Here is a 15114-nt window from a genome sequence, read left to right as displayed (position 1 = left end):
GAATAGAAACACAGACAAAGAAAAAGAGACTTTACTGACTGGTCTGTGTTGATGACAGCTGTGCCATCTGAATGCACAGGGGAGAGACTGCAAATTTCTGAAAATTCTGTGTTAAGTTCTGATAATTCTCCCTTTGAAACTTTTGGATAGCTCATGACTTTAAAATCCAGTGCAGGATCTTATAGATGCATATTATAGATGCAGACAAAGGTAAGGCACAGTAGAGCATCACAGTAACAGAATATAGCTATAATGGTTAATTTTGAAGGAAGCATTAATTTCCTTTTCCTGTTTTTCAAGGGTTTTTTTTGTTTGTTTTTTGTTTTGTTTGTTTGTTTGTTTGTTTGTTTAATGTGTAGGAGAAATGCTTCTTCTGCATAAACATTTTTAAAATAATGGCTTTAAGGGACATGACTGAGAGCCCGAATCCAAATGTTTTGCTAAGTACTTTGTTTAACTCTTGCTTCCTTATTTTTTTTTTTCTTACTTTTTTTTCCCCCTTTTTTTCTCCCATGCTATAATATGTCTGGAATAAAAATCAATATAGGGCAGATGCTGGCAAAAAACAAGGATAAAATAATATCTGCCTGTCCATCGTAAGCTGTTCAGTTTGTCTGGCTAGTATTTTAGCCAAAAAGAGAACCAAAATGACAAGGGGGAGGGCATAGTGGTTTCTGTTCTGCTTTGTGTATTGTCAATACAATACACAATTAAATACAACTGAATGTTGAGCCTGATTTTAAATAACCTGGCTGAATTGAATGAAAATAATTTTCTGAATTCATATGACATGTCTTGGTCTCTTATGAGAAAGCCAATGGAGTGGTTCTTAACAAATGGTACCAAAGATATGTCTGATTACACTTACTGTTTAAAACTTGGTCCTGTTTGTTTTAATCCTGCTTCAGCTGCACAATTACCACAGCTGAGGACCCTCAGGTAATGCTTAAATTACCTACTCAATGCAGGAAATTGCCTGTAGAGTTCTCTGCTTGACTTTGATCGTACGCACCCAAGATTTTTGTTTAGATGGATTCAAAAGATGGGACCAAATAATGGCTTTTCTCATACGGAGTTCCTAGTTACCTTACTTGGAGATTAAATGCTGCTGATTTAGGGTAACTTCTGTGAAAGAGCTGCCCTACAGGACACTGCCATAGAAAGACGATGTATAGAGAATAGGTCTGTGCCAATGAATTTCCGTTATTGTGATTCTTCTCAGTCCATTATGCTGCTTACATCTGGACTTACCAGGTCACAAAGGACTGTAATGCACAGGCTCAAGACAGCAGAATGAAGGGTGCAATGGGAATCTGATATTGTCTTGCTGAAGCTCTATTCTTATTATAACATGCTTTTCTCCATCACTCTATGCTTAATACTTGTAGACAGATGTGGAATGGCATATTGCAGATTGACACAGAGTAATATGGATTCAGTGTACATGGGATAGTATTAGAAGCATGAATCATGTACGTGTGTGGGCAAAGAGTTTGTTATTTCTCTAGCAGGCCACGCTATGGAATTGTTTCTGATCTGCTTTATAGTTTCACATGCAAATTGCCCAGTCTAGTTTTTACCTCCTGAGTGGAGTTTCTACAGTGAGCCTTAATGTTGGTGAGCATCTTGACTGTGAGCCTCAACATTGGTGAGTCTTTCCTATATAACCTCTGGCTATCCATCTACTTTACCTTTGTATAATTACAACTGTACAGGGAGGTTAGTGCTTTTGGAGAATTTCACACAGGCAATTATCCTATTATATACTGTAGATAATAGGAGAGAAAGCTGGAAGTAACTTGTTGGAAGTGATGTAGGTAGTGTGTGGTGTGGGTTAGCAATAAATCGTAGTCCTCTCTATAATCCCTTCAGCTACTGTTTACTTTTTATGATAATGTTTGCTCTTCCTTTTATTGTGGAATTCTGGTGCATTGTAGGGGTGGGGACCGCAATAATCACTACTTAATTTAGTAGGTTTAGGTTATAAATGGTAGCTTATAAGGTGATAGGGTAGAAAATGTGGATTGTTGGTCCAATCCTCACTGGAATAGGGAACTCCTGAGAACATAGCAATGGACCACTGCCTCTTTGATGTTGAGCATGTGATTGGGATACTGCCTGGTTTCTACATAGAACATGCAAGATTAGGCAAGGCTCTGTACACCCACTTCTTTAACTGTGCTTTTAAGGAAGGATCAAGAAGCATCTGGCCCTCAGCTAAAAAGTCAGAACTCAGGAAATGCCTTTGCATGTAGCCTTTGCCAACTGTGGTTTCTGGTATGTTGGTGGGTGGGTTCTAAACACGGCCATCTTGATAAGAAAATGCCTAAAGCCAGTCCCTGTTCATCAAAGGATCATTTTCTTTATCTTTCATTTCAATTAAATGTAGAGTTTCTAAAAACAAAAATGCACTGTGCTCCTCTGAGAATTGCATTTAACCTCTTAAGCTTTGTCATCTGCATCGTGAGTAGCCAGGTCACAGTCAAGGATCAAGTTTATCTTCCAAGATGAATCAATTTCTCTTGACTTTCTCTGAATAATTTTTTATCCCTGAAATTTTGAATGTCACATTTTAATGGTTTTTTTTTTTGTTTTGTTTTGTTTTGTTTTGTTTTTCCTGAAAGATTTTAGAGGAAAAAATAAAAAAAACAAAACAGAAGAGATTATAATGTTTCAAATATCATTCCTATTTTGATTTTGTAAATTCTAACAATGTAAATATAAAAATATTCTTAATTCTGGGAATTATTATGGCTCATATTTTCCTATGGAAGAATGGAGAAAGACAGTATAACTCTCAAATAAAATAATACAGATTATGTGATATTTTCCAAGTTTTGTTTTTTGAAAATTGCTTTTTCAAAAAATGTGCTTGGGATTCAAATATAGAAATGAGGACAAAGCTGGGTTCTGGGAAGGAATGGTGTTTAAGAGGAACATGTGTTTAAATAATACTGATAAGGATAAAATACTGGTAATGGATCACATGAAGTTTTGGTTTCTTTGTTGTTTTTTCTTGCATTCTCTCCCAGAAGTCTGATGTTTACTATTATTAACTTGTGAGGGGTCTGGAGCACAAATCTTATGAGGAACAGCTCAGGATGCTGGGATTGTTTAGCCTGGAGAAGAGGAGGCTCAGGGGAGATCTCATTGCACTCTACAACTTTCTGAAGGGAGGCTGTGAGGAGGCTGTGATGAGGTGGGTCTCGGCCTCTTCTCTCAGGCAACAAAGGACCCAAGGAAATAGCCAAAAGTTCTATCAGGTGAGGTTTAGACTGAACATAGGAAGAAACTTTTTCTCTCAGAGAGTGGTCAGGCACTGGAATGGCCTGCCCAGGGAGGTGTTGGAGTCACCATCCCTGACAGTGTTCAAGAGGCATCTGGATAGGGAGCTAGGAGATATGGTTTAGTGGTTTTCTGTAGGTATGGTGAAGGGAGGACGGTTGGACTAGATGATCTTGTAGGTCCTTCCCAACCTTGTGATTCTATGATTCTATTTGCATTCAAGTCTAGATTGGGCCAGCTGTTTTATTTATAGGATTCCTGTTGTTGTTGTTGTTCATTTAAATCCTTTTAAGTGATGCTGAAAAAGTCTTTGCACATGACGATGTTAGCATGCTGTTTGCTGTTGGTCCCTTCCAAAATGATGGCTCTACCAGGTCACGCTCAAGTCCTGTGGAGACATGGCACAGGAAAAGAAGCCTATACAGCCGCACATTTCCCATTTACCTTGGTTGTATAAATGTTGTGCTTCCCTTATGAGGGCTTGATGCATTGTTTTCCTGCTGCTTGGGCTGCATGTGCCACTGCCAAATCCTCCTTGCATGTAGAGAAGGGTGGCTGGGATGCATGGTGGGTGAGGAGGAAGGGAGCAGGGTGTCCTTCGGGCTGCATCTCTTACTGTGACCAACTCAGTCAGGCTGCCAGGGGAGAGCCACACAGGGTGAAGAAGGAGCAACTTTCCTGTTCTGAACCCTGTGCCAAGGTGGGAACCCATTAAGCACCCACCCAAGAGCTGTTTGGTTTTGATTATGCAGTGCACTTTGCACAAGTATTGGTGTTCTTCATGGTTTTAATGAGCATATCAGTAGTATGTATCTTGGCTCCCCTTCCTTTTTCTAAATACACTGGGGAAGCCCAAAGATCCTTGATTGGTTTCAGAGCACTTTGGAGGTTTTAGAAGCCCTTGCTGAGATAGCATCTAGCTTATTAGAATCTTAAACAGTCTTTTCAAGACATACAACATTAAAAATGATTTAAGTTTTCTTGCAGGACATCTTATCAATAGTTAATTATCTTACTTGTTGGCAGAGTGTGACAAATTCAGCTTAATGCTTCCATTTGAATTTTAGGTTCTAGTTTGGCATTTGAAGCTGATGGGATTTTCTGCTTTCTGTTTGACCAAATCCTGAAGTCTTCTTTTGGTTTTAAGATCAGAATTTCACATTTTCAGAGCAAACAAATTAATGCTGATGGAAAATCTGCAAACTCTTTTTTTGTGTGTGTGAAAATAAGGTTGTTCTTAAGTATTAGAGATGTTTGAAACTCTGCCAAGTTTCTGAAAATACTTCTGATTTCTCTCTTCCGTGTTCTCCTGAGATGTTTAGTGGAAAAATGATTTTAATAGTTCTCAAGAGCTTTAGGGAGCTAAAATTCCTAGTGGCCATTTTAGAGCAATTTGGTAATGATCTCTCTATGAAGATCTTTAAATGTCAGTCAAGCTTCTTTCAAGATGCTTTTTTTTTAAGCACAAGATTGTCAATTCTGCTATTTTTTTCTCATTTTGATGAAGATGTTTTTTGTTTGGAACATTGGCACCAGCTCAGTTGTATTTAAAACTGAAGTTTTGTCCCTTTGTAAATGCAAAGATGGTACTCTATGAACTGATTTGTCTCCACTTGTCTGTGCTTTGAAGTGATAGAAAATGTTCACTTTCAGAATGGATGTTGTTTAGACTGGAAGTGTATGCTCCTGCTATAATTACTCATTTCAGAAAAGAGGTCATGGTACTGCATGTGCGTTAATCCCTACAGAACATATAAACCCCGTAAGAACCCATGGAAAAGGAGATCCTGGAATCCTTCCCATCCCATAAAGTTTATTCATAAAACGTGATGTTCTGAAGCCATCTCTCAGTGCACAGAACATCGCTGTGAAGCTATAACTACAGCTCTAGAAATAAGGTTGCAGCTTTTTTCAGATCTGAAGGAATATTTGCAATTAGAAAATGATCACGAGTCCTCTTTGTGGCTAGTGACTGACATTTCTTCCTGCAAGCTCTACTCCTGAATTTACTACTAAGGACTCTTTTGATAGCTGTTACTGAAATCTCCTTGAAAACAAATTTGTCAGCTGTTTCAGAGAATATGTTAAGTTTCTGTTTTGTCACTTTTAGACAATTTTTCCATTTTAATATCAGGAACAGAACAGGAAAGGGAGAGTACTGGTTAGTGGCAGGCTTCTTAGGATGTAAAACTGTCCCATCCAGCAGGGACTGCCAAGGGATTCCCTAGTTATAGTAATAGCAAAGGGGAGATGTTTTGCACTGTCTAGTGAAGGTACAGTTGAGATCCATTTTCCACTTTCTTGTTGAAAAAAACTTCTCTGGCTAGTGTAAGTTTGTGGACGGTGTCTTATCATACACGATTAATGCTGTGCTGCAAGTGCTACGAAACATAGAATAACACATTTGCTTTCCCTGCTCTCAGATCTCTGAGCCTTTTCTCATTTCATTACTTAGCTTCCTGCAAAACTGCTTGGATTTTTAACTAGGCATGTGGTAAGCTTGTGTGAAACACCCACTGAAGAGAAGAGGTGGGAATGTTGTCACCTCATTGTGGCTCCAGTGTTTCCAAGGCTACCCTCATTGTATGACCTCAATTTCAGCAGATCTCTTGAGTGTTGAGTTGATGGTTAGACTCTGAAGGATGGGATGTGACCCTGCTGTGTCAGGGAAATATGCTGACGTTGCAGTCCTGCAGATAAGGGACTTTGCCTGTTACCTGCACGGTGCTGCTTCATACCTTAACTTTGAGCACTGGACTGGAGGAGAAGCTTGCCTAAGTCTGTAAGCAATGGTAAAGAATTGAGACAACCTCTATCTTAAGAGTACTGCCCAGATGTTTGTTTACAAATGCTTTTCTTCATGGATGCCTTAACTTAGAAAATTTTTACAAATGAAAACCAAAACAGACATAGAAAATTAAGGAAAAAAGCCCTGTAGAGCATGAGGGATTACAGCAGCCCCTCTTTTTCCTTCATATGGGCCTACCTATTGTGTGGATCACCATTTCAGGCTGTCAGGGGAAGCCAAGGCTATGTATACGTGCCAGAGGCTCCAGTGGACCGAGTAGATCAGAACTGTGTGGCTTTCCTTGTGCTCTGCTACCTGACTGGCAAACAGCTCAGATACTAAAGGATTTAGGTCTGTTTTCCAGCACTTCCCATCCATGGTGCTGACGGGCAATGACGTGCTGGGTGGTGCTGAGGAAAATACGCTTTTTTTATTATTATTATTATACTGGACTTATTTAAGTCCCCAGATCATTATGTCCCTATGTGCATGCTGTGATGCAAATACTGAATGTTATGATGATTTCATTTTAGCTGCTTAGTGCCTTTTAATGTGTATTACCCTGCAACAAATTAGTTGTTTTTATTTTTATTGTTGAAGTCTCTGGAGTGCATGTGGCAGAGCCCCAGCTGCCTGTCTGCAGGAGGCACAGAGGAATTTTGCTGCACAGGGCAAGCTTTGCTCAGTGGGCCAGGTGCAGTGTGATTTGCTTTTTCTTTTCCCACTGCTTTCCTCTAAAACATTAGGCATGAGCCATAGCTGGAGGCAAGAATCCAGCCTTGATGGAGTGCTGTCCTGACTTGATATGACAGGCCTTGTGGAAGTGTTCAGCCTTGACCCTTTATTGCTTTCAAGAGGGAAATCCCATTAGATAACAACTGTACTGATGAAACTGGAAGCATTTGTATAGGTTTCCTAAGACCTGAAGACAGTGAAGAATTAAGTTTTTTTTTCTTTTTTACTCAACTCCTAAAAAAAAAAAAAAAGAATTGTTGGAAAGATGGATGCTGTATGTATTTTGTTTCTTGAGTAGTCTGCAAAGTGTTATACTTCTAACGTTTCATTTCCTATTTGATTCCTTCCTGGAAGAAGATGGGAAGGCTTGCTGCACTGGGAGAATACGTTTCATGAGTTGCTGGGTCATATTGGAAAGTGAAAATGGACTGGGACAGGAGAGCTTATGAGGTTTATCAGACAGCAGGAGCTGTGTGTGAGTCAGTCTGAAAGTTAGCCTCGAGAAACCTCTTGTGAACCACAGCAGTCAATGGATAACAGGGATGGTTCAAATCCACTCCTTGCCAGTTTGCTGAGGCGGATTTGAATGGAATGTAATGTATAACTAGCCCCTAATTTCCAAAGCATTTTTGTATGGATTTAGCAATCTGATTATTGTCAAACCCAATGACTGTCATATTGACGCAAATACCAGGCAGTATTTAGAAAATTTGGGAAAGGTATTTTGCCAAGCAAGGGAAAAAAAAAACAACCCTCTCTTTTAACATTCCTATAGGAGTCAGAAATACAGAAGAGGAAAAAAACCATACTGACGTATTGGCCATTCTAACAAAAATCATACTGCACTGGTCTTTTTTGGGAATGTTTTTTGAAGTTTTCCACTGGCTGGAGGCTTTTGAATGAAAGAAAAGAGACATCTTCTGTCTTCAATTAACTTTGTTAATGATTAACAGAGCAGTGCAGTATGTGTGGTGCGTTTTAATTAAATCAGAGGAGACATGATTTGGACAAGATTTTGGTTTCACTTTGAAAGTTATTAAATAAACTGACACTGTTTGCTCTCTGAGGGTTCCTGGGAGCATCCGGTTAGTCGGTAATCCCCGTGCAGCTAGTGAAATAAAGTTCATTCCAAAACACCTAAGGGCCATTACCAGATATTAAAAATGAACAAGCCATCCAGCCAGGAATTTAACTGATCGTTAATCTCTGTGAAGCACAGCCCTGGTCTGCGGCTTCAACTTAATACATTTAAACTAAGTTCAGGGACAAGGAAGGCCTGGGCCTTTTTGAGTTTAAGTTTTTCATTTTGAATGCCTCTGAGTTCAAGTGGCATAAGTGGTTGAACAGTCAGTGGCTACAGTGGATAGCTTTGCTAGCAGAGTTTATTGGGTTGTTTGTGAAGCTGAGGTTTGGACCAGGTCTTGGATGTGTTCACTGGTAAAATTTAGAGAATAATAAAACAGGAGCTCTTGATACAGGAATGTCTCCATAAATTGGCCCAGCAGGAAATGCTCTTCTCTTTCCAGAGCTGTGTGTGTGTCTGCCTGTGCACTCTTTATATAAACTATTCCAGCAAAGAAGGACCAAAGCCTGGACTCAGACCATGGCTTCAGTCTGAAGTGAGACAACAGATACCCTCACTGATTGTGGTGACATGCAAGGGCGAACAGGTCCTGTGCTTCACCTCTCCCAGCTTTCCTGTTGTTTATTGGGACATCTGCTAAAGCATGGGCATCAACCCATCCCCACTCAGAAGAAGAGTCAAAGCTGTAAATTCCTTCAGTTAAACACATGGATACAGTGTATTCTGTATGCCTGCATCTCACCTACCACATTGTGGCTCTTTCTGGCCTTTGTGGCTATCAAGCAATTAACACTGTTCAGAGCATGACTGTAAGTATGCTAGGTGAATAATTTTATATACAACCTGTTGTTGAAAGTGTTATTGAAATTAACTATTGCCCGAAACAGTTGAGTTGGAGAGATCTTGTACTGACACTACTGGACAGCTATTTCAACTTTCTGTTTTGTGGGCTCTGCGAGTATTATGATGCATGGCTGCAAGCAGAAGGTCCTGCAAGACCACTCACAAGTTTCTGGGATTTGAATATTGCCCTTCTCCCCGTGAAAGCTGAAATTTATTAATAGCAGTTACTGTTCCAAGCACGCTACAGTTCAGGTATAAATGAAAGCCAGCAAGTTTTAAAATTTGCCAGCCAAAATAACGTATTGCTTTTTATCTCTGTGAGAACTGGCAGGCTTCCCTGAAACTTTGTAAAGCACAATGATATGGACAAGGAAGCGAGTGGGGAAATGGGCCCTGCCTTGTGTTGCTGCTCGAAGCTGGAGAGAAAAGGGTTCCTCTGAAGGGTGGCTAAGGGCTAGGAGACAGAGCCTGTCACTCAGGAGTGACGGTGTGGGAGCACTAGGACAACTTAAAGACAGCCTTGTGAATGCTTCCCTCACATGGGCTCTAGATGGGTCTTCAGTGCCTGAAAGTACATGATTCCAAGTGTTTAACATCTCAGAGGCTTCAGGCCCTCACATTATGATGTTCAGGTTTATGATTCCAATCCTGTTGAATTTGCCTATGCAAATAGTTCTATTGCCTGCTAAGTCATTAGCTACACAGTAATGTGTTTATGTAAGCATGCAAACTCTGTATGCATATGCTTCCATGATTTGCACCTGCATATACCCAAAACCAAGACTACATGTTACAATTTGAGTATGCATTTGAATATATATATATATATATATAAAAAATGGATATATATATATATATATATCCATTTTTTTGTGGCTAGGTTAAATATTAGTTGCAGGTTTCACTAAGTACATTCAAATTTCTGGCATTGCTGCAGTTTACATAAGCATCCAGGTAGAAATAACTATGACTTACCATTTAAAGAAAAAAAAGGAGAAATAGATGTCATAGCTGTAGTATGGCTTCTTAATACTGAACTCTGTAAGACTGGAGAAGTCTTCCCACTGAGAAATGCTTATTCTTCATTACTTGAGATATTTAAAACTGGACCAGAATAAATGACTGTAAGGAGACAATTAAGCATTATTTGATAATGAAGTGCATAGTTTTATTTTTGAGTACTCAAGATTTCCTCCAAGACCTTAAGTATGGGTTGCCAGACTGTACCTACTGCCCGTGAGTTAATATGCCAAGTACTGTCCATCTGTTAAATTAAGTCCCTGCTTACAAGCCAGTGTTCTGATGTGAGGTCTTAGAGGAGGATGAATACAGATGCTTTTTGCCCTGTGAGATGCATTCACTGAGTTCCCTGCCGTAAACTGTTTGGGCATTTCAGAACAGACCTTAAAAGGGCTGACATTGCTTTTTTGCTCCATGAGAACATGAAAGACACTGTGGCATCTTGCATTCTCCCAGAGAGGGAACAGTTAAAAATATTCTTTAAACAAGGAGCAGATGTTGATGTCATTAGAACGGATTTTCATGAAAAACAGAGTTCTGTTTCTCTTGCAAAATGCCAGTAGCTTTGCAAAGATCTCTACAAGTCTACCTACTTATTTCAGACTAGTGTCACGAAAGGAGAGATGTGCATGGTAAGCTGTTTACTGTCTCTGAAACAAATCAGGTATATTTTTGCAAGTTGTTTGCCTTCCTGTTTTAAAACTGCTTTGACTTGTGGAAAAACTAACAAAGAGCTACAGAAACCTGGGAGTATGAGATACAGAGCAAGAATAGTGGGCAGAGCATAGAAAGACAGAATCCACTGTCAATAAACAGTTGCATAGAGGAATAAGCTACATATGGGAAGTCATGATCTGGGCTGTGCATGTGCCTTTGTCAGATTCTAAATACACTCTAGTCTCAGAAGGGTTATTGAGATCAGCCCACTGAAAATTCTGCCTCACATACAGGAATGGTTAAAGTAAGAATAACAAACAAAATGTGAAGTGGCTCTCTGGATGACCTCTAGACATTCCTATTGTTAGTATGAGGAGACTTTGGAACTTCCCAGTAATAATTTCCTTTTGGAAAGCTCTCACGTCTCCTTCCTCCTCCTCATTTTGCTGTACTTAATGTTGACAAGCTATGAAAGGCCCTGTAGTTTCCCTCTTTGTTGTAATAGATGAGCCAAGACTCTCATAGAGCTGTTCGACTTGAATTCATTGGTGTGAATGACTTCTTTCAAATGCCTTAGTTTTGTTAGTGTTTGCCTTTTTCTTTCTGTTTTTCTTTCTCAAGGATCTTGGTGTTGTAGAGCAAATAGAAACATACAAAGAAAACAGCTTGTAAAACATGCATGCCCCATCACCATCGTTTTTTATCCTTTAGATGCCCATGTAAATATTCAGAATGTTCTAGGGGAAGGTAATTTGCCTCTTGCTGCTCCATATGCAACATCTTCACCTCAGGGCCACAGAAGAGATTATACAGCCCTCTCTGTTAAGTTACTGAAGAAAGTAAATAACAAATATTTGACTTTAATATAATGTAATCATTAAGTGCAAGGATCAGCTCCTCCACCCCTTCTTTTAAAGGTGTTTGCAAGCATGGAATAATCTTGGTTTAAGAAGATGTCCTTGTTAAAACAGTGATGTTCCTCAGCTAAAAAGGGCCTTATGTCTTAAACAATGAGCACAACTCAAAGAACAGCTGAAATATCTTGGCCTCACACCAGTGCAAGTGTTATGCCACTAAGCACAGGTTATCCCGACCCCATTTGACAGCACGCTCATTGCCTCTATGCAGTAGACTTACCAGATATGTGTCTAGAATTGCACATTGGGTCTTTAGACCTCGCACATGTGATACGTCTTGCTTATTGAAATCAACACTAGTGCTGTTGAATTCAAAAGCAATACTTGGTATGCAAACCTGCAGAGCTTTTCAAGCAGTTGCTGACAAGAGCACCTTTTACAAATGAATGCTACAGCCAATTGGGCAGAGTGACTGCCACTGTTTGGGACTGGAGCTTTTCTCATCTTATTTATCTTCAGTTCTGCAAAGCAGGCTCATGAGTTGAGGATACACTTGTGTGGTCAACATTGATGACTGCTTAAGAATTCAATAGACAAAAGCTACCAGTTCTCAATAGCACTGTACAGATAGAACCTATAAACAAAAAGATTCAATTTGGTGTCACAAGTCTTGCTTCAAGTAAAAAATAGACTATGTAAATTACTTTGATTCATCTAGGCAGGAAGCACTCGTCCAGACTTTTCTAATTCAGAACATTATTTGTGATTTTAATTGGGATTCTTCTGTCTGTGCTAGTTTAACGAGAGTAGTTTAAAAACATTCTGGGGTTTGCTACAAGTGCTGAAGGCTTCTCCTGCTCATAATGACCCAATAAATAGGTTGGATTTGCTACACATAACCAGAATTTGCATGGCAATAGTGCCAGTGCGACTTTAAGAAGTATCTGGAACTCTTCACACAATCACATTGGTCAAGCTAGGGAGGGACTCCTGGAGGCCACCTGGTCCAACCCCTGCTCAGCCAGAGCCACCAGGAGAAGGTTATTCAGGCTTATGTCCAGTCAGGGAATATTTCTTTGAAGAAGTACTGTAAGATATTTTAGAAAATAATCAGTTTGCTCTTATTTGTATTCCATGTGGAAGCTGCTTTGATTGTGAGCCATGTGCAATAACCCCAATAGTGCAGAATGGATTGGAAAGTGTTTAGAACCCACTAAAAAATAAATAAAAAATCTGTTTCCATGACATGTTAAATAGATCTGTAAATACAAACCTCTAGTAGAAATCTGTAGGGCTGCTTTGGAGCCCAATCTGCAGCTTTATAAATATCATCTCTTGGATCTGGCATCTGATTAAAATGTGTATTTTTGCAGAACAGTGATACAATCTCTGTTTAACTAATGAACTTCCAGAGGGAAGAATTTTGCTTCTGTAATTCCCCAATCATGAAATGCCTTTTCCAGGAGTCTTCTCAGGAGAATCCCTTCTCACCAGCATCTTACAAGAACTGTACACTTTTACATTGCCTTACATGCCCTACTTCGCTTATGGATAAGGTAAAAGAATTGGAGAAGGACTGCCTGCTGTAATCTCGTTTGCAGATCTCTTCATCATTACAGAAATAAAATTCATATTTTTCTCCATTTTCATTCAGTAGTGTATGCCTTTTCTTGCTTCTGCCCAGAGTTCCTCTGGGTTTTATACACTGAAAGACAGATAAAGCAAACTTTATTTTTAAACATACTCTAGAACAAGGATCTGAGTCTTCGGATAGTGCACATGAAAATATAGCTGTTTCTTGGAGTAGTGCAAACCTGTTCCTAAAGTGTGTGGAAAAAGCTGAGCCTTTGCACGAGAATCCTTCGCTTATTTGTGAAGCACAAAACTTCCTTTTTTCAACAGAAGTAATTGCTGGGAAATTGCAGAGAAGTTTTTTTGTTTTTTGGGGTTTTTTTTTTGGAAAAAGAGAAAAAAAAACCTAAAAATAAATTGGCTGCAGTATTTGAGCATCAGTGCCCTGTGCCAAGTGCAGCTGTAGGTTTCTTGCACAGAAACCTTCCATCCTCCATAGACTCTGGAAGAGAGCTGCCTCAGCTCACTCCAAGAGAAGAGTGCCACCTACTGAGCCCGCTCACTCTCTCCAACACAAGGGCAAGCTTACAGGACAGATTTCCCTTTGGAGAATTAATCCATCCACACCCACCCCTGTAATTTATGAGGTTTAACGAGATCACAGCCTGGGGTGGAATGGCTGTGGGACTGCACAGTAAGCTGTTTCAGTTTACTCGCAATATGAGGGCTTGAAGAGGTATGAGAGCCAAGCATGTGAAATCACGGGAACTGACGGTGCCTCCATTTAAATTACTCTGTTTGCATTTCTGTTTTCTGCTTCATTCCCTGGATTAGATGGAAGAACAATGAGGAGAGTCTGTTACGATTGATTTGGCTCCAGACCTGTTTTTAATCCCATTGCTAAAGTCGAGATGGTTTTATCCTAACTGCCGTTGAGCTTGCAGCTACTTCCCACTTCCCTGGATTTGTTTCTGCTTGGCAGTCACCCTCTTGTCTTTTGAGCTACCTTATCCAGTGTGACCTTTCACAAGTCAGACTGGATGCAACTGCCTGCAATATGTTCGAGCAATGATTTATGATTGAAAAGGGAGGACTGTTTCCTGGACCATTGTTTTATATTCGGGTCCTCTCCCCTCATCATTTCTCCTCAGGCTGGAATGCAGTTTCCCTACAAGCAAATACTTGTGAAGGCAGCTCTGCGCAGCTCTCAGGCTGCTCCATGCTTGGACTGACTTACTGAAACAGAAGCACTTTTTTTGTGTGTGTGAAAGTTGGATGGGGAGCATGCACTGGTCGATCAAGTTGAGCAGCTGAGAAATCTGCCGGAATTTCTGTAACTGGACGTTCAGCCAAAGAGCATCTATTAGAGAGAATACAGCACAAAAGCTAATAATCATATGATCTTGGAGCAGAGGGGGGTGAGGAAGGGGAGGAGGATACAGGATAGATAATGAGCCTCACAATAGGCAAATAGAGAGTGTCATTACAGGAGCGGCAGGACCGGCCAAATGGTTAACCTGTGGGGTGGAAAGAGCATCCAATGAGTCTCGCATGCCTGAAAGGATAATGGCATTTTTATTATCTCATTCCACGCCCTGATCATCTGTCCATTTTCTCCCTGGAGCTGGCAGCAGTTTGCACTGATTCATTCGCTACAGACATGATCAGCAGATCATACTGCAGGCAGAACTTGTCAAGTCTTTCCAAGTGAGTTGTCAATTTATTTTGCTATCTGTATGGATTTAGCTTTTTAGAGTTGCATAAGAAATGCTGGACAATGGTGATGGCAAAGGCATGTAAAAGCTGGAAGTTGGTTGAACCGGGGAGTAAGTGTTTGATGTAGACTGGGTTCTTTTGCTACTCTTTTTGCTTTGTGGTCTGAAAGAAAAGGCTTTGCATATGTGCATCGTTTTTTATCTCAGCTGCAGAATTTAAATTGCTTTATTCAGTGGCAGAAGAATGGGTTGGAAAGACTGGTTGCTAATCGGAATTGCTTAATGGGAAATTTCAGAAGTTTTGTAGCTTGTGTGAAAACTTTCTCGTAACTCAGATTGCTTAATTCACCGAGTAAATAATGTCCTCATAGCACATTCATCCCTGAATGTGGGAGGGAAGCAAGAGACGAAAATCAATTAGCCTGTGTGATGTTACCAAATAAATTATCTAGTTTATTTGGGTCTTGTTGTGCTGTTTTGTTTGTCTGCTCCCTCTGTTGTTGAGAGGGAAACAGGGCACTACTATCTTTACAAGATACCTTGATTTGTACAGTGCTG

General features: G+C 40.0%; 1 protein-coding gene across 10 annotated transcripts in view; it reads left to right on the top strand.

Annotated features, from left to right (window-relative positions):
• The window catches only part of CALD1 (caldesmon 1), a 175423-nt gene that overhangs the window by 109747 nt on the left and 50562 nt on the right, over positions 1–15114 (top strand). Inside the window, exon 1 of one of the 10 annotated variants that reach the window (XM_015864739.2) lies at positions 14042–14548. The exons of 8 other annotated variants lie outside the window; for them this stretch is intronic. In XM_015864739.2, the coding sequence (XP_015720225.1) occupies positions 14502–14548 (47 nt within the window). In that variant the 5' untranslated portion in view covers positions 14042–14501. Of the gene's footprint in view, positions 1–14041; positions 14549–15114 lie in introns of those variants that run through there. One more of the 10 variants, XM_015864771.2, reaches the window with a different exon arrangement.

This window comes from Coturnix japonica, chromosome 1 (assembly GCF_001577835.2).
Source record: "Coturnix japonica isolate 7356 chromosome 1, Coturnix japonica 2.1, whole genome shotgun sequence".
NCBI lineage: Eukaryota > Metazoa > Chordata > Aves > Galliformes > Phasianidae > Coturnix > Coturnix japonica.
This window is presented reverse-complemented; position numbering and strand designations above follow the sequence as displayed.